The following is a 20218-nucleotide window of genomic DNA, read 5'->3' on the forward strand; positions in this document are numbered from 1 at the left end:
GAAAATAGTATAATAAATAATTCGCAACATGGCTTCCGTAGTAAACGTTCGTGTTTAACTAACTTACTTGATTTTTTTCATTATATTTTTGAGGTGTTCGATGAAAGCAGATCAGTAGATATCATATATCTGGATTTTCAAAAGGCATTTGATAAGGTCCCCCACCAACGATTGCTCAGCAAACTATTGGCGCACGGTATCTCGGGTAACATTCACAATTGGCTTGTGGACTGGCTCTCTGAGCGGAAACAGAGAGTAGTTCTAAACGGTGTTACATCTAACTGGCTCGATATCAGAAGCGGCGTACGTCAAGGATCAGTGCTTGGCCCCATGCTCTTCTTGATTTATGTTAATGATATCGATGATGGGCTCACTTGCAAAGTATAAAAACTTGCTGATGACACAAAAATTGCTTATAAAGTAACTGCGACACTCGACGAAGAAGCTTTACAATCAGATCTAGATCGACTTGCACGTTGGGCCAATCAATGGCAAATGAAATTTAACGTTGACAAATGTAAAGTGTTGCACATCGAAAAAAATAACAATCGCGTTCGGTACGTAATGAATGGCCAACAACTTTCTGCAGTAAGTAAAGAAAAGGATCTTGGAATCACTATATCAAGCGATTTAAAGCCCGGTCAGCATTGTCCAGAGGTAGTTAAAACTGCAAACAAATTGGTTGGCCTCATCGGACGAGTCTTTAATAATAAATCGGAAAAAGTAATATTAAAACTGTATAATTCGTTGGTTCGACCCCGTCTAGAGTACTGTGTACAGTTTTGGTCTCCCTACTACAGAAAAGACATAGAAAAGTTGGAACGGGTTCAACGAAGAAAAACAAAGATGATTCCTAGGTTGAGAAATTTATCATATGAACAAAGGCTTAAAGAAGTAAATTTATTCAGCCTATCAAAACGAAGAATGCGAGGCGATCTGATAGAAGTGTTTAAAAAGTTTAAAGGATTCAGTGATATTAATACGGAAGATTACTTTACAATTGATCGATCAAATAGAACAAGAAGAAATCACAATTTGAAGATAAGTGGTAAAAGATTCTCGTCGCACGAAGCTAAACACTTCTTCTTCAATCAAGTTGTTAATGTTTGGAACTCTCTACCCCGTGATGTCGTTGATAATACAACAGTTACGGCCTTCAAGAATAGATTAGACAAGTATTTTGAATCCAACCAGCAACTAAGATATTACTCATTGTCGTAATAACGTTAAGTTCTTTCGAATACTGGTGTACTTGTCCGCTTTTATCGCCCTGTTAGTAGTTGCAGTAATGGTAGTTCTTTCCTCTTTCCTACATAATTTCCATGCAGTTTTTCCATGCTGCATGGTTCTTTTTCCTTTCCTGCCAGCTTTGGCTGGAGGGATGGGTGGGTGGGGAGGAGCCTTCGCCTTTGCTGTCCTTCATCTTCCACCTTTGATTAGATAGTTAGTGTAGCTTGTCACAAACAGCCTCGTAAGGACCGGCAGGTCTGCTGTTGTTCGTTCTTCCTTTGTGTCCTTTGTGTCCTACGGAGTGACATCTTGGAGGCAGTAGCTGTTGTTTACCCCATTTCACGAGTTACTTGGAAGAATAACTGCTTGCACCGTCTTGGAATCGGTTCTTGCCACTATCTAGCTGTTTATCTGGAGCTTCTGCATCATAATCAACGTTTATATTAACGGTAAACGTCAAAAAGTGTTCGTTTGGTAGACGTTTCGCGCTTGGGTGAAGCCAAAAAACTGGCAATACAACTCGCGCAGGACCGTCCAAGCGAAAATGTGGCAATATTGCCTATTCGTGGTGTTGGCTTCATTGCTGGTCCTTATATTGCCGAAAATACTGCTCGTGTAACCGCACCAATAGTGGCGAAGGTACAGGGAGTTGGACGATCCCGCCCTCCTACTTATACGCCCTCCTACTCCTCCTCCTCTCTCTCTCTCTCTCTCTCTCACTGTCCCTTACCAGGGATAGTAGCCAACCCCTTTTACAAGAAATTAGTAGGGCGTCAAGATATAGGAATGTGTGTGTAATTGGGGATTTCAATTATAGGAACATAGAGTGGGATACTTTATCCGGAGACCAAGAGGCACAGGATTTGTTAGATGTGATACAGGATAGTTTCCTTAAGCAGTTAATTAGAACACCAACGAGGGAAGAAAATATTTTGGATTTGTTGTTAACTAATAGAGAGGACATAATAAGCAACATTGAGGTTGGGGATTCATTAGGTAACAGTGATCATAAGGAAATTAGATTTAATATTAAATGGGAGGATAGAGTAAGCAGTAACAACACATTAATACCTGACTTCAGGAAGGCAGACTATGAGGGGTTAAGAAATCAGCTGCAGAAGCTTAGGGGAGTGAGATCAGAAGTAGGTCAGGACCCAGAGCAGGGAGGGGCGGTAATCTCTGGTGAGGTCACTAGTTAGGTCAGTAGCTTGGAGGGTGAGTACAATAGTCTGGTCAGGGAGATTAAAATAGGACAGAAACAGTTTATACCTCACAGGGAAGTCAGGTCAACAGGTAATTACCCGAGATGGATGACAGACAGGCTAAAAACTGAAATAGGAAGGAAAAGAGGACTATATGTTAGAATTAAAAGGGGGGAAACTCACCTAAGGGATAGTTACAACGATTTAGCTAGAGCAGTAAAGAGAAACACACGTATGGCAAAACGTAATTATGAGATTAGAATTGCCAGGGAAGCAAAGACCAATTCAAAGGGCTTCTTTCAGCTTTATGAGACCAAGGTTAGGGATAAGATAGGGCCGCTTAAGTCAGGAGAATCACTGATTGATAGTGATGAGGAAATGAGCGAGGCGTTAAATAGATATTTCTTAACTGTATTTACCAAGGAAAGATTAGATGATATACCTCAGGGAGAACAGATCTACAGGGGAGAAGAGGTAGAAGAATTAACCGACATCAACATAAGTAGGGAGCTCGTGATTAGACAGATAGATAGACTTAAAGTCACTAAGGCGCCAGGGCCAGATGAACTTTTCCCCAGGGTATTAAAGGAATGCGAAACTGAAATAAGTGGGCAGTTAACAGAAGTATTTAGGAAGTCACTAGACACAGGGGTGGTGCCTGTTTCATGGAGGCAGGCACACGTTATTCCAATATTTAAGAAGGGAGACAAATCTTCTATGGAGAATTATAGGCCGATTAGTTTGACGTCAGTTATAGGTAAAATGATTGAGTCAATAATAGCTGATAGTATTAGGGACCATATAGACAGACATAGTTTAATTCACGACTCACAGCATGGGTTTACTAAAGGAAAGTCGTGCCTCACTAATCTTATATCCTTTTACAATAGAGTATACGAGGCAGCTGACAATGATGAGAGCTATGATGTGGTTTATCTTGATTTTAGTAAGGCCTTCGATAAGGTACCTCACCAGAGACTGTTAAATAAAGTCAGGGCTCATGGGATAAGAGGAAAGATATTTGATTGGATTAAGGCGTGGATTAGCGACAGGAAACAGAGGGTTACCATTAACGGTAAAAAATCCGAATGGGGTAATGTTACCAGTGGGGTTCCCCAAGGTTCAGTTTTAGGCCCGCTTATATTCATTATCTACATCAATGATATAGACAATGGGATAACTAGTGACATAGGTAAATTTGCAGATGACACCAAAATAGGACGCACTATTAGGGCAGGGGAGGATGCTAGAGCACTGCAGGAGGATCTCAACAAACTGTCAGCTTGGTCAGAGAAATGGCAGATGAATTTCAACATCACCAAGTGTAGCGTACTTAGTGTAGGAACACGCAACCCATTACACTCCACAGCGATAGGCAGGTCTGAGTGTGAAAGGGATTTGGGAGTGTTAGTGAACTCTGACCTAAAACTAAGGAAGCAATGTATTAGTGCGAGGAATAGGGCTAACAGGGTATTAGGCTTTATTAACAGGACGGTAACCAACAGGAGTGCAGAGGTCATCCTCAGACTCTATTTAGCGTTAGTTAGGCCACGCTTAGATTATGCTGTCCAGTTTTGGTGCCCACACTACAGAATGGACATCAACTTGCTAGAATCAGTTCAGAGGAGGATGACCAAGATGATTCAGGGGCTGAGGAACCTCCCATATCAAAATAGGCTGAAACATCTAAACTTACATTCACTAGAGAGACGAAGAGTGCGGGGAGATCTGATAGAAGTATTCAAATGGGTCAAGGGTTACAACAAAGGCGATATAAGTAAAGTACTGAGAATTAGCCAGCAGGAGAGATATAGGCAAGCATTGGTTTAGTAATAGGGTGGTGGGGGAATGGAATAGACTCAGCAATCACATAGTTAGTGCAGGGACGATAGCTTGTTTTAAGAGTAGACTGGATAGCTACATGGTAAGGTGACTACAGTAAGGTGACGGGGTGCTGGATGCGTGCCTGGGTACCGCCGGTATAACGAGGATCAAGCCTCTACCTGTAACCCCTGTAACTACACCTCACCCACCGTGAGTAGTGGGGGGGATTCTGGAGGTGCCCTGTGTAGGCCACCCGGCCTCTTGCAGTTTCCCTATGTTCTTATGTTCTTCTTATGTTCTCTCTCTCTCTCTCTCTCTCTCTCTCTCTCTCTCTCTCTCTCTCTCTCTCTCTCTCTCTCTCTCTCTCTCTCTCTCTCTCCTATCTACCTACCTAGTACCTACCCACCCACAACCGCACCCACACCCACCCACAACGACACCCACACCCACCCACCCACAACCACACCCACACCCACCCACCCACACAAGCATAACCCCCCCTCCACACACACACACACACTCACTCACAAAATACCAAAAATAGACATCCGTTTCCTGTCACCGCCTGTGTACTCCTCTCTCTCTCTCTCTCTCTCTCTCTCTCTCTCTCTCTCTCTCTCTCTCTCTCTCTCTCTCTCTCTCTCTCTCTCTCTCTCTCTCTCTCTCTCTCTCTCTCTCTCTCTCTCTCTCCGGTAAGGCCCTGCACCCATAACATCTTCCATCATTCCGAAAACAAGGTATCTTGCAACCATCGGCATCTACGTCTAGCCTTTCCTCAAGCAACGGAGTAAATGTCAGTCTTACGGTCGTGCTGTGCGTAGTACCTCTCTGATCGCTGTTAAGAGACTGATTACCCTCTCAACTTCACCTTCCAGCATTGAAACATTGGTAAGAAACAATTTTCTCTCTCTCTCTCTCTCTCTCTCTCTCTCTCTCTCTCTCTCTCTCTCTCTCTCTCTCTCTCTCTCTCTCTCTCTCTCTCTCTCTCTCGTCATGAGAGAGAGAGCGTCAAGAAAGCTGTTATGGGCGACAGAGGAAGGCGAGAGAGGAGGGGGTGGGATGGAAGGACAGGAGTGCAGCGGGAGACGGGGAGGCAGGGATGCATTTTTTTCCTTGTGTGTATCTCTCTCTCTCTCTCTCTCTCTCTCTCTCTCTCTCTCTCTCTCTCTCTCTCTCTCTCTCTCTCTCTCTCTCTCTCTCTCTTAAGAACATAAGAACATAAGAACGCAGGAGTCTGCAAGAGGCCGGTAGGCCTGTACGAGGCAGCTCCTTTGACCCTAAGCTCCCGTGTCTCTAACCCCACCTAATATCGCTGTCCCTGAATTTATCTAGTCTATTTGTGAATGTGACAATTGTATTGGCACTCACCACATGACTGCTAAGCCTATTCCACTCATCCACCACCCTGTTAGTAAACCAATTTTTGCCTATGTCCCTGTTGAATCTGAATTTATCCAGTTTAAACCCGTTACTTCGTGTCCTACCCGGTTCTCTTACCAACAAAACCTTATGAATGTCTCCCTTATTAAAGCCCTTCATCCATTTATAAACCTCGATCATGTCTCCACGCACCCTTCGCCTTTCTAGAGAATGCAAGTTTAACTGTTTGAGTCTTTCCTCGTATGGCAAGTTTCTCAACCCCTGAATCATCTTAGTCATCCTCCTCTGCACCGATTCTAACATTTTGATATCCATTCTATAGTAGGGTGACCAGAACTGAGCCGCATAGTCAAGATGAGGTCTAACTAATGCTAAATATAGTTTGAGGAAGACTTCGGGGCTTCTGTTGCTTACGCTCCTTGAAATAAATCCCAGTACCCTGTTAGCTCGATTTCTAGCTTGAATGCACTGTGCCCTTGGACGGAGATCAGAGTTCACTAAGACCCCTAAATCCCTCTCGCACCCAGACCTACTTATGAGAGTGTCATTTAAGCAATAGTTATGTGAGGGGTTGTTCCTACCTACACTCAGAATACTGCACTTCCCTACATTGAACTCCATCTGCCATTTATCCGCCCAGTCATATAATCTGTTGAGTTCACCTTGGAGAATACTAGCGTCCTGATCCGACTCAATTACTCTACCGATCTTGGTATCATCTGCAAATTTACTAACATCACTACTAATTCCTGTGTCTAAGTCATTGATATAAATAATAAACAAAAGTGGACCTAATACCGAACCTTGTGGGACCCCACTCGTAACACATCCCCAGTCAGATCTTTTACCATTGATTTGCACTCTTTGCTTCCTATTGCTAAGCCACGCCTTGACCCAGTTCAAAACTTTACCCTCTACTCCGTGAGCCTGTAATTTAAGCAACAGTCGTTGGTGAGGAACTTTGTCAAACGCTTTACTAAAATCAAGATAGATTACATCATAATTTTCATCTCTGTCAACCGCCTCAAATACTTTATTGTAGAAGGACAAGAGATTGGTGAGGCATGACCTACCTTTTGTGAACCCATGCTGCGAGTCGTGAATTAAGCTATGTTTCTCTAAATGCTCTCTCTCTCTCTCTCTGTTATGATTATTTTGTAAGTATTATAATACTGCCCAAGTTTAAGAAATACATGAAATATATCTCACCGCGCTGAGCTCATCTCCCGTGAGACCGTGTGACTAGGCTGCTGATAAAAATTCTGACCCTTCCTCTCTTCATCCTTATCTCCCCCCTATCTCTTTTCCTCCCTTTGTGTGTGTATTTGTATATGTCATTCAGACATATTCTCTCTCTCTCTCTCTCTCTCTCTCTCTCTCTCTCTCTCTCTCTCTCTCTCTCTCTCTCTCTCTCTCTCTCTCTCTCTCTCTCTCTCTCTCTCTCTCTCTCTCTCTCTCTCTAAACTATGTGAAATGGTCATACAAAGGGTGCAGGATATCTCATTTATCACATTTACTTACATACAAGGGGTGTAGGGTACCTCATTTATCACATATACCGACATACAAGGGGTGCAGGTTATCTCATTTATCACATTTACCGAAATGCAAGCGGTTCAGGTTATCTCATTTATCACATATACCGACATACAAGGGGTGTAGGTTATCTCATTTATCACATTTACCGACATACAAGGGGTGTAGGTTATCTCATTTATCACATATATCGACATACAAGGGGTGCTTTTTATCTCATTTATCACATTTACCGAGATGCAAGGGGTGTAGGTTATCTCATTTATCACATTTACTGACATACAAGGGGTGTAGGTTATCTCATTTATCAGTTTTACCGACATACAAGGGGTGTAGGTTATCTCATTTATCACATATACCGACATACAAGGAGTACAGGTTATCTCATTTATCACATATACCGACATACAAGGGGTGTAGGGTAACTCATTTATCATATATACTGACATACAAGGGGTGTAGGTTATCTCATTTATCACATTTACTGACATACAAGGGGTGTAGGGTACCTCATTTATCACATATACTGACATACAAGGGGTGTAGGCTATCTCATTTATCACATTTACTGACATACAAGGGGTGTAGGGTACCTCATTTATCACATTTACCGACATACAAGGGGTGCAGGTTATCTCATTTATCACATTTACCGACATACAAGGGGTGTAGGTTATCTCATTTATCACATTTACTGACATACAAGGGGTGTAGGTTATCTCATCACATTTACCGACATACAAGGGGTGTAGGTTATCTCATTTATCACATTTACCGACATAGAAGGGGTGTAGGTTATCTCATTTATCACATTTACCGACATACAAGGGGTGTAGGTTTTCTCATTTATCACATATACCGACATACAAGGGGTGCAGGTTATCTCATTTATCACATAAACCGACATAGAAGGGGTGCAGGTTATCTCATTTATCACATAAACCGACATACAAGGGGTGCAGGTTATCTCATTTATCACATATACCGACTTACAAGGGGTGCAGGTTATCTCATTTATCACATAAACCGACTTATAAGGGGTGTAGGTTATCTAATTTATCATATTTACTGACATACAAGGTTTCAGGTTCCTTCATTTATCACATTTACCGACATAGAAGGGGATTAGTTTATCTCATTTATCACATTTACTGATATACACGGGTAGGCGGTGGCTGAGTGATTAGCGTGCGGGGCCAGCATTCATCACGCCATGGACAATGTCGATTCGAATCCCCACGCTACCACGTGGGATTTTTTAGTCACCTCCGTGTGGCTTAAGACTACCCACAGGCTGTCCAGAAGACCACCTATCATTCCGGTTTCTAAAAGAAACCGTACAAGCGAATAAAAAATGAGTTGTGAGGGTGTAGGGTACCCCATCTATCACATTTACCGACATACAAGGGGTGCAGGTTATCTCATTTATCACATTTACCGACATACAAGGGGTGTAGGGTACCCCATCTATCACATTTACCGACATACAAGGGGTGCAGGTTATCTCATTTATCACATTTACCGACATACAAGGGGTGTAGGTTATCTCATTTATCACATTTACCGACATACAAGGGGTGTAGGTTATCTCATTTATCACATTTACCGACATACAAGGGGTGCAGGTTATCACATTTATCACATTTACCGACATACAAGGGGTGTAGGGTACCTCATTTATCACATTTACCGACATACAAGGGGTGCAGGTTATCTCATTTATCACATTTACCGAGATGCAAGGGGTTCAGGTTATCTCATATATCACATATACCGACATACAAGGGGTGTAGGTTATCTCATTTATCACATATACCGACATACAAGGGGTGCAGGATATCTCATTTATCACATATACCGACATACAAGGGGTGTAGGTTATCTCATTTATCACATATACCAACATAGAAGGGGTGCAGGTTATCTCATTTATCACATTTACCGACATACAAGGGGTGTAGGTTATCTCATTTATCACATGTACCGACATAGAAGTGGTGCAGGTTATCTCATTTATCACATTTACCGACATACAAGGGGAGCAGATTATCTCATTTATAACATTTACCGACATACAAGGGGTGCAGGTTATCTCATTTATCACATTTACCGACATACAAGGGGAGCAGGTTACCTCATTTATCACATTTACCGACATACCTCATTTACCACATTTACTGACATACAAATGGTACAGGAAGAAACTTTCATATATCAATCAATTTTCAAGTTCAGAACATACGTCTACATTTACTTTTAAAAAGATAAAAAAATAAACTCATGTGGGACATATCGCGAAAGGCAGTCGACAAAGACACGGTACCGTGTCGCAATTCATCCACTTTTTGTTTGTAAACAAATCCCGCGCATGCACAGATTGGATGGGATGTCCTAGGATACGTGGATTGCAGATGACACCACACCGGGTAGGACACGTAGAAATTTGTTTTTGTTGGATAAGTTCAGGTTCAACAAAGACATAGGCAAGAATTGGTTTACCAACAGTGATGGATGAGTGGAACAGACGTACATAAGAACATAAGAAGATAGGAGTCTGCAAGAGGCCAGTAGGCCTTTACGAGGCAGCTCCTCTGAACCTAATCTCCCGTGTAGCTCCCGTGTATCTAACCCCACCTAATATCGCTGTCTATAAATTTATGTAATCTATTTTTGAATGTGACAATTGTATTGGCACTCACTACATGACTGCTAAGCCTATTCCACTCATCCACCACCCTGTTTGTTAACCAATTTTTGTCTATGTCCCTGTTGTAGGGGAGGCGGTGGCTGAATCGACAGAGTAACACCACCGCGTTCAGGAGGACGCGAGTTCAATCCCCGCCCGGTGCCACCAAGCTGGGATTTTTCAGCCGCCGCCGAGTGGCTTAAAACTACCCACATGCTGTCCAGAAGACCACCTATCAACCCGGACTCTAGATTCTAGGATTAAAGATGAGCTCCGGGAGGGCAGCATGAGCCAATGCAAGATGGCGCCAATATAAACACTCGCCTGCGCCAGAACGGGCTGGGCCGACCATCAGGACCCACCGGGAAGAAGCCTTGGGCCGACCATCAGGCCCCACCGGGAAAAAGCCTACCGGCGCTATAGGCCGCGACGTAAAAAAAAAAAAAAAAAAAAAAAAAAATCTGTTGAAGTCATGTGTTGAGCGCCAACACGATAGATACATTCAAGATGTTAGATAAGTTCTTGGTGTGAGGAGGAATGACTTAGGAGCCTATAATACGTTACTTTTTTTTTTCTCTCTCTTCTTTTTAGGAATTCTGGATAAGTTTGTGATCCGAGCTCGATCTCTGAAGGGAGAGGTTAGTAAACTGAACTAAATTTGTAAATTGATTACGTGAATTGACAATTGGGCAAACCTTTAGGATTCCAGTTCCGCGGGAGGGTCGCAGAGACACGCAAGTCCTCGTCGACAGAACGACTTAGTCGGATAGACTGCGGTCGCTGATAGAGTCGGCCAGTTGGCACCTTGCTACGGGCCGCCATTGGCAAAGCTCCGTGCTCCCCCCTTTGGAGAGGGAGCAATCTTTGGAGGAGGAGGAGAAGGAGGGACGGTCGCTTGCCTCAGTTTTCAATTATGCATTTTCTGCTGCAGTGTTACCACCCTCGATTTAATGGCGGCGGCGTCAGATCCTTTTCAGGAGACTAACATGACCTAAACTAAAACAGGCCGGGGGATTCAACCCCCCCCCTCCGACCACCCACCGCCCTTCCTAACGGAGGAGAGGGCTTTGCCTCCCCTCGATCCCCCCCCACCCCCACCCCCACCCGTTGGGCTCTGCATAGTCGGGAATCTAGTTAGGGTCTTACCGCGCGGTAACAATGCAAGAGTTATTGTTTAGTATATATAAGGGGGGGTTGTAAAATCGGGAATCCCTTGTTAAATTTAGAACATAAGAAAATAAGGAGTCTGCAACAGGGGTGGAATTCACAAACATATTCACTAACTGCAGATTAACATAACTACGCATAACATATTAGCGTCAGATTCACGAAACAAACTTTAGATGGTAGTTAGAGGCGCGCTAAGTCAGCGAGGCCATTGATTGGTTGATGACGTAATTGGCCTTGCAGCGATTCGCAAGCACGTTTACAGAACCGTCAGCCAATCCTAGGGAGGCCCCTTCAGCTGCTGAGCCAAGAAACCCATTCTCTTTTTCAATTTTTCTTCCTTTTAAAGCAATCTGTACTAAATCGTAATCTACGAATCTAATTATTTCGTTGTTTGGTGCACATTTACGTCAAGGTAACTCAGCTGTTCGATGTCTTGTTACCGCTTAAGATGAAGAAAAAGAAGGTACGGAGGAGATTGAGGCAGGAAGAAAGCAAAGATAAATATGGGACAGATATCGAGGCAGACAGGAACGAAGGACAAGGAGGGAACGAGGGAAAATTGAGACTGTCCTGCCATATGTACAGCCCAACTCATGGGCTAGCTGTCACCCGACAGAGGTCCATGGTCATTTCACGGAGGGACAAATCTAGAGATGGATGGATAAATGGATGAGAAGGTAGGAAGATGAAGGAGGAGGGAGGTCTGGCAATCCCACGGCCGCGGGCGTCAGTGTTGCCATACCACCCACACTTAGCATATACCTCTCAAAGGGTGTATATCTAATCATTTTATAAAGAAATGGGCTTCCTCTACTCGCAAAGTTATATTTCAAGTTCAAAAACGCGATTTATAAGCATTTATACGTAAATATGATAATATTATTAACGTTTACTACACCCCCGAGGTAATAGTTATTTAGCAACATATTTAGCGTAACCAAGAGCGCGGTAAGGCTTTGTAAATCCGCGCTCTAACCCGTGAAGTCATCAATTCGTTTGTGGTTATTACCGCGCGAGCTTTGTGAATCTCAATGTTCTCAAAACTACGAGCTAAGCCTTTGTGAATTCGGACCCAGACCGGGGGGTGGCCTATACAAGGCAGTTGCTGTGAGCCCAATGTACTTGGGCGTTCTGTACCGTCTCCGCCAGTTCTTCTCCCCTGCACAGTTGCTGTCCATATACAGGGGCCTTGTCCGCCCTCGTATGGGGTATGCATCTCATGTGTGGGGGGGCTCCACTCACACAGCTCTTCTGGACAGAGTGGAGGCTAAGGCTCTTCGTCTCATCAGCTCTCCTCCTCATACTGATAGTCTTCTACCTCTTAAAATCCGCCTCAATGTTGCCTCTCTTTCTATCTTCTATCGATATTTCCAAGCTGACTGCTCTTCTGAACTTGCTAACTGAATGCCTCCCCCCCTCCCGCGGCCCCGCTGCACTCGACTTTCTACTCATGTTCATCCCTATACTGTCCAAACCCCTTATGCAAGAGTTAGCCAGCATCTTCACTCTTTCATCCCTCACGCTAGTAAACTCTGGAACAATCTTCCTTATAGGGAGCTTGACGTGTAGTTCCTAAACGCATGGGACAATTTCTAGGGACAAACTGAGCTCTTTCACAGGGACGGATTGCACCTTTCTCCCATCGGGGCAGCCAGACTCGGAAGGCTCCTCAACGAAGCAGTGCGTGTCATCCGAACAAAAAATGAGTCACGGCCACGTCCCTCCACCCCGCCCGTGTAAATAGACGCCGTGCATCACAACAAACCCGTAACCGTGATCCCGCAAGTACCACCACCTCTATTACCAAGCCTCTAGATAACTTAAAAATCCTTAGTTTCAATGCGCGTAGCCTAAGAAACAATTTGATGAACTGAGATGTCTTGCTTTAACAGAAAATTTTGACATAATTGCTATAACCGAAACATTTATCGACACCACAAATATTGATTTAAGTTCCGAATACAACATAGATGGCTACAGACTCTTCAACAAAGATCGTGTAAACCGTAGGGGCGGTGGCGTCGCCCTTTATGTCAAAAGCTATTTGCAACAAACTGACAAAACACCGGGAAACAGTAACGTTGAACATTTGTGCGTGCGAGTAAACATTGCAAAAGTCAACTTAAATATATCTGTCACCTACAGACCTCCCGGGCAATCACTCGATGACGACCTTGAAATGTACAGCGTCTTAAGGCAGTCACTTAATAACAGCGACTCACTTATATTAGGAGACTTTAACCTCCCCCATATCGACTGGGCGACACTGTCAGGTACAGAAGGCGAGTCACATAGAATGATCGAATTTCTAGAAGAAAATTATCTAAGCCAAATGGTTTCTGAGCCAACTCGACAAAATAATATACTCGACCTTGTTATAACAACCCAAGATAACCTAGTCAGTAGTGTAACGGTAGGAGAACACCTCGGTTCTTGCGATCATAAATTAGTGCGCGTCGACATTAAAGCTCAATCATCAGTGACTGAAAATAAAGTAAAGGTGCCCAATTTCAAAAGAGCTAACTTCGTAGAAATCCGACAAAAACTACCAGAAATACAACTATCAGATGACGGCAACGTAGAGGAAGCCTGGCTAAGCCTTAAAAATCACTTACTCACTCAGCAGAACACATTCGTCCCCTTGTGCGAGAAGCGAATTAACACTAATAAAAGCCCACCGTGGTTTAATAGCGAAATTAAACAATCAGTCAATGAGAGAAAATTGTTTTACAGGTTAAAGAAAGAACAAAGCACGCCCGAAAACATTAGACTTTATAATGATGCCAGGCGACGATTAAAAAGACTAGTAGGTCAGGCAAAGCGTAGATACGAAGAAAATATTGCAGCCAACTGTAAAATAATCCGAAATCTTTCTTCAGTTACATAAACAACAGAAAGGCGATCAAAAGTGGTATTGGACCTTTAACAAACAGCGACGGTGCACTAGTGACTGACAGCCAACACATTGCAAACCTCTTAAACAATTACTTTTCCTCGGTGTTTAATACTAACAGTCTTCCTCTCGCTACCACCAACACCAGTACTATTGTAAATCTCGAGCATGCATTGCCTAATTTTGAAATAACAACCGATGAAGTCCTTAAAGCTCTCCATTCACTTAAAACAAATAAAAGTCCTGGACCTGACAAAGTATATCCAACTCTGCTGAAAGAAACAAAGAGCGAAATACTCTCCTCCCTCACAACCGTATTCAATATGTCCTTGCGACAAGGCATCGTCCCTTCAGATTGGAAAAAGGCTAACGTGACACCGATTTTCAAGAAAGGAGACAAAAAAGTACCAGGTAAATACAGGCCCATTAGTCTAACTTCGGTTGTAGGTAAGCTACTTGAGGGCATAATTAGAGACAAAATTGTGAATTACCTTGAAAGCCACTCATTGATTGGGGACTCACAACATGGCTTCCGAAACAAAAGATCCTGCCTATCAAACCTATTAACCTTTTATAACGACCTCTTCACTGTTTATGACGTAACCAAATCACTGGACGTAGTCTATCTTGATTTCCAGAAAGCGTTTGATAAAGTCCCGCATCATAAATTACTTTACAAATTAAAGCAAATAGGTATTGACGGTCAAGTAAACCAATGGATCGCGAATTGGTTGAGCAACAGACAACAAAGAGTTGTGATCGACGGATTTAACTCAGAGTGGGCGCCTGTCACTAGTGGCGTCCCTCAGGGCTCGGTCCTTGGCCCAGTGCTCTTCATTATTTACATCAACGACGTGGATGTTGGACTCAATAACCGCATTAGTAAATTTGCAGACGACACAAAGATTGGCAACTCGGTTCTCACTGACGAAGACAGGCAAAGCCTCCAAGAGGATTTGCACAAAATTTCAGCTTGGTCGGATAGATGGGAGATGCCCTTTAACGTAGACAAGTGCCAGGTCCTTCAAGTTGGAACGAGGAATAAGAAGTTCGAATACGAAATGCGCGGCGTTAAACTCAAAAGCGTTCAATGTGTCAAAGACTTGGGGGTCAAAATCGCGTCAAACCTCAAATTCTCACAGCAATGCATCGATGCAGCAAATAAAGCGAACAGAATGTTGGGCTTCATTAAAAGAAACTTTGTATTCAAGAATAAAGATGTAATACCTGCTCTACAACAGTTTAGTCAGACCCCACTTGGAATATGCGGTACAGTTTTGGTCTCCCCACCATGCAAAGGATATTGATAAATTAGAAGGTGTTCAGCGTCGGGCAACGAAAATGATCCCTTCCTTGCGCAACAAATCCTACGAAGAAAGGCTTTCTACCCTTAACATGTTCTCTCTTGAGAAACGTCGCCTCCGAGGAAAACTGATCGAATGTTTTAAAATACTTAATGGTTTCACGAATGTAGACAGATCAACATTGTTTATGATCGATGACACTTTGCGCACGAGGAACAATGGCGTAAAACTCAGATGTAGACAAGTAAATTCAGACTGCACCAAATTTTTCTTCACCAACGTTGTAGTGCGAGAATGGAATAAGCTTCCACCGTCAGTGGTCCAGTGTAACACGATTGACTCCTTCAAAAATAAGCTCGACCGTCACTTCCTTCAACTTAATATCAACTAGAGTAGAAATGCAACGTTTTGGAGTCTTCTGATTAATGTAAAATCACTTAGGTTTAAGGACAGACCACCAAGTCTGGACCATGGGGTCTGTGTGGTCTGATTTTCTATGTCTATGTAAATCTGTATCTCCTCCTGCCTACGACTTGAACTCTTTCAAGAGGAGGGTATCAGGACACCTCTCCTCCCGTATTTGATCTTGCTTTCGGCCACCTCTTTTGTTTCTTTTTAGGAGCAGCGAGTAGCGGGCTTTTTTTTATTATTGTTTTTTTTTGCGTGTGCCCTTGAGCTGCCTCCTTTATTGTAAAAAAAAATATCTATCTATCTATCTATCTATCTATCTATCTATCTATCTATCTATCTATCTATATATATATATATATATATATATATATATATATATATATATATATATATATATATATATATATATATATATATATATATATATATATATATATATATATATATATATATATATATATATATATATATATATATATATATATATATATATATATATATATATATATATATATATATATATATATATATATATATATATATATATATATATATATATATATATATATATATATATATATATATATATATATATATATATATATATATATATATATATATATATATATATATATATATATATCTATATATATATATATATATATATATATATATATATATATATATATATATATATATATTAGATTGGTGTAGCCAGGGAGTAAATTCTCTTTTAAGCATACGAGATTGAATGAAACTGCTGTTTCTGCATTATTCAGCTTCTGCTGCGTTTTTTCTATTAGTCTTATCAACTCTCTTTTGACGGTGTCTAAAGCCCCGAGGAGCTGTCCAAAAGTTGGGTTGTTGGTTGCAACGTTTCGTTCCTGCCTAGGGAACATCTTCAGGCTGAATGGAGCTGGGTCGTCTGGGTTGCTCCTTTTATATGCGCGTTCTGGCTTGTGATTGGCCGGTGTGGCGTGTACAAGTAGCGCGGTAAATGCTGCGCGGCGTCCCTCGCTGCGCAGGTGTCTAGGTGTTGTTTCATCTGCTACTTCTCTTCTGCGTTGGTAAGATTTGCAGATCTTGGGCTTGAGTGTTCATCGTTGGCCCTAGATCTTCAATGTAGAGGGCTTCCAGGAACAACAATCGGCGTGGGTCAGTTTCCTTGTCAAGTATTTTCGTTGAATCTTCTAGGTGGCTGCGTGCTAAGGTTTCCTTGTGCTTGACTGTGTAATGGTTCTTGATAGCACCATTTTGTAGGTGGCATGTTAAGCGCCTAGTCAGTTTTGTCCGTGTCATCCCGATGTATGTATGAGGCCCACAGTCCTCAATAGCGCAGGTGTGCTCGTAGATGACATGGTCTTCCTGAAGAGGTGCCGGTGGTGGTGTTTGGCGGTTCTTGATTAGTAGGTTGGCTGTTTTGGAGGTCTTGTAGTAGATGATGAGTGATATGGTTTGCTCTGCGTTTGCTGGTTTCACATTCTTGTGGATGATATCTTTGATCACTCTTTCATCTGTCTTGTACTCGATGGACATGTAGTTCCTGTAGTAGAGATTGATGTTGTTTTGGTTTGTAGAAGTGGTTGCAGGGTTGTACCATTTATCTAGGGCGCAGTTGATGGCTTGGGTCACTTCACTGTTGGGGTAGCCGTTGTTTACAAGGACTTGTGTAATTCTTTCCAATTCGTTATGCAAATTCTTCCATGTTGAGCTGTGTGAGATCGCTCGCCGTATGTATGCATTGATTGTGGATCTTCTGTAGCGTTGCGGGCACTCGCTGTTTCCGTTGAGGCAAAGTCCTGTGTTTGTTGGTTTGATGTACACTGAGGTGTTGAATCCTGAGTCTTGTGGAGATACTAGTACGTCGAGAAATGGCAGGCGTCCTTCTTGTGATTCTTCAAAGGTAAAGTTGAGGCCGGAGATGTTGCTGAGCTGCTGCTTAAGTTTCTGTAGTTCATCTATGTTTTTCACTCTGATAAATATGTCGTCGACGTATCGGGCGTAGATGGAGGGTTGTTGGTCCTTGAGGGCCATGGATTCGATGGTTCCCATGAAGAAGTTGGCGAAGAGCACACCAAGTGGGCTTCCCATAGCAACACCATCCACTTGGCAGTACATATCTCCGCGGGGGCAGGTGAAGGGAGCTTCTTTGGTGCATATCTCTAAGAGTGTGCGTAGGTCCTCTTCCGGTATGTCTAGGGGTTCCGTCTCTTCACATCTGTAGACGCGGTCCATGATGATCTGGATAGTCCTGTTCACGGGCACGTTGGTGAACAGACTCTCGACATCGAGAGAAGCGATGATGTGGTTGTCGGCAGGTGGGGCAGTTCTTAGGATCTCCAGGAAGTCATTGGTGGACGTTAGGGCGTGGCTCATCGGGGTGTACGGGGCGAGGATCTCGTTGAGTTTCTTGGCGACGGTGTAGGTGGCTGTCGGGATCTGGGAGATGATGGGGCGGAGTGGGTTTCCTGTCTTGTGTGTTTTTACGTTGCCGTAGGCGTACCCGGGAGAAAACTCCCCGGTCAGCTTCGGAAAGCGTGTGCTCTTTGTAGCGATGTTGATGGCTCTGCAGGTGGCGTTGATTTTCTTCTTTATGTCGTCTGTAGGATTGCGGCGTATTTTCTTGAATTTGGAGGTGTCGGAGAGTATGCTGTCCATTTTGCTGAGGTATTCTTCTTTCGCCATGATTACAAATGCTGCGGTCTTGTCTGCTCTTCGGATTATAATTTCTTCTTTGCTGCGTAGCTGTTTGGCTGCCTCTCGGTGTCTCTTTTCTAGTTGTCTGCTTTGGTAGTGTCCTCTTTGCTTGGAGGCCTCAGCGATTATGGATGCTTGAAGTTCGTTTGAAGTTTCAACTTTTCCATCTTTTTCTAAGTTTTGGATACTATCTAGTAGGGCTTCGAGTTCAAGACGCTTCCGGTGTTTGCGAGGCTTAGTCATAAAGTGGCAGTTTAATCCCATGTTGAGAAGCTCTTGCTGATCGTGGGTGAGTTCGAGGGTTGGTACGAGGTTTATATATCCGCTTGTCTGTTTAGGGAGCTTCATATTTCCACCGTACAGCTTTGAAAGTTTGCGGGTACTTGTAGCTTCCACTCCTTTTTGATGTTGTAGCCTCAGTCTGTATAGTTCGTCGTTGAGTGCTTTCCTCAGATCTTCGGGAACGTCAGTTTCTTTCCATGTGTTCATGAGCTTCTGTTGTTGTTCTTTCAGCTGATGAACAAGCAGCTGTTTTTCTTGGAGTTGTCGTTCCACAAGTTCTTTCCGGAATTTATGGGTGATGTCTGCGTTTCTGGCATTCTCGTCGTGTAATTTTAGATTTGTGTAGCCAGGGAGTAAATTCTCTTTTAAGCAACATCTCCGGCCTCAACTTTACCTTTGAAGAATCACAAGAAGGACGCCTGCCATTCCTCGACGTACTAGTATCTCCACAAGACTCAGGATTCAACACCTCAGTGTACATCAAACCAACAAACACAGGACTTTGCCTCAACGGAAACAGCGAGTGCCCGCAACGCTACAGAAGATCCACAATCAATGCATACATACGGCGAGCGATCTCACACAGCTCAACATGGAAGAATTTGCATAACGAATTGGAAAGAATTACACAAGTCCTTGTAAACAACGGCTACCCCCAACAGTGAAGTGACCCAAGCCATCAACTGCGCCCTAGATAAATGGTACAACCCTGCAACCACTTCTACAAACCAAAACAACATCAATCTCTACTACAGGAACTACATGTCCACCGAGTACAAGACAGATGAAAGAGTGATCAAAGATATCATCCACAAGAATGTGAAACCAGCAAACGCAGAGCAAACCATATCACTCATCATCTACTACAAGACCTCCAAAACAGCCAACCTACTAATCAAGAACCGCCAAACACCACCGCCGGCACCTCTTCAGGAAGACCATGTCATCTACGAGCACACCAGCGCTATTGAGGACTGTGGGCCTCATACATACATCGGGATGACACGGACAAAACTGACTAGGCGCTTAACATGCCACCTACAAAATGGTGCTATCAAGAACCATTACACAGTCAAGCACAAGGAAACCTTAGCACGCAGCCACCTAGAAGATTCAACGAAAATACTTGACAAGGAAACTGACCCACGCCGACTGTTGTTCCTGGAAGCCCTCTACATTGAAGATCTAGGGCCAACGATGAACACTCAAGCCCAAGATCTGCAAATCTTACCAACGCAGAAGAGAAGTAGCAGAAAAAACAACACCTAGACACCTGCGCAGCGAGGGACGCCGCGCAGCATTTACCGCGCTACTTGTACACGCCACACCGGCCAATCACAAGCCAGAACGCGCATATAAAAGGAGCAACCCAGACGACCCAGCTCCATTCAGCCTGAAGATGTTCCCTAGGCAGGAACGAAACGTTGCAACCAACAACCCAACTTTTGGACAGCTCCTCGGGGCTTTAGACACCGTCAAAAGAGAGTTGATAAGACTAATAGAAAAAACGCAGCAGAAGCTGAATAATGCAGAAACAGCAGTTTCATTCAATCTCGTATGCTTAAAAGAGAATATATATATATATATATATATATATATATAT

The 20218-nt window shown here is 43.1% G+C and overlaps 1 protein-coding gene across 1 annotated transcript; it reads right to left on the reverse strand.

Annotated features, from left to right (window-relative positions):
* Positions 1-11619: 11619 nt before the first annotated feature.
* On the reverse strand, positions 11620-18321 carry LOC127006404 (uncharacterized). The gene is made up of 2 exons (XM_050876359.1): positions 16959-18321; positions 11620-11675 (listed from the first exon to the last, which is right to left on the reverse strand). Exons 1-2 carry the CDS (start codon positions 18319-18321, stop codon positions 11620-11622), a joined length of 1419 nt encoding a protein of 472 aa, XP_050732316.1.
* Between the last annotated feature and the right edge of the window lie 1897 nt (positions 18322-20218).

The sequence above is a fragment of the Eriocheir sinensis genome, chromosome 32, assembly GCF_024679095.1.
Source record: "Eriocheir sinensis breed Jianghai 21 chromosome 32, ASM2467909v1, whole genome shotgun sequence".
Taxonomy (NCBI): Eukaryota; Metazoa; Arthropoda; class Malacostraca; order Decapoda; family Varunidae; genus Eriocheir; species Eriocheir sinensis.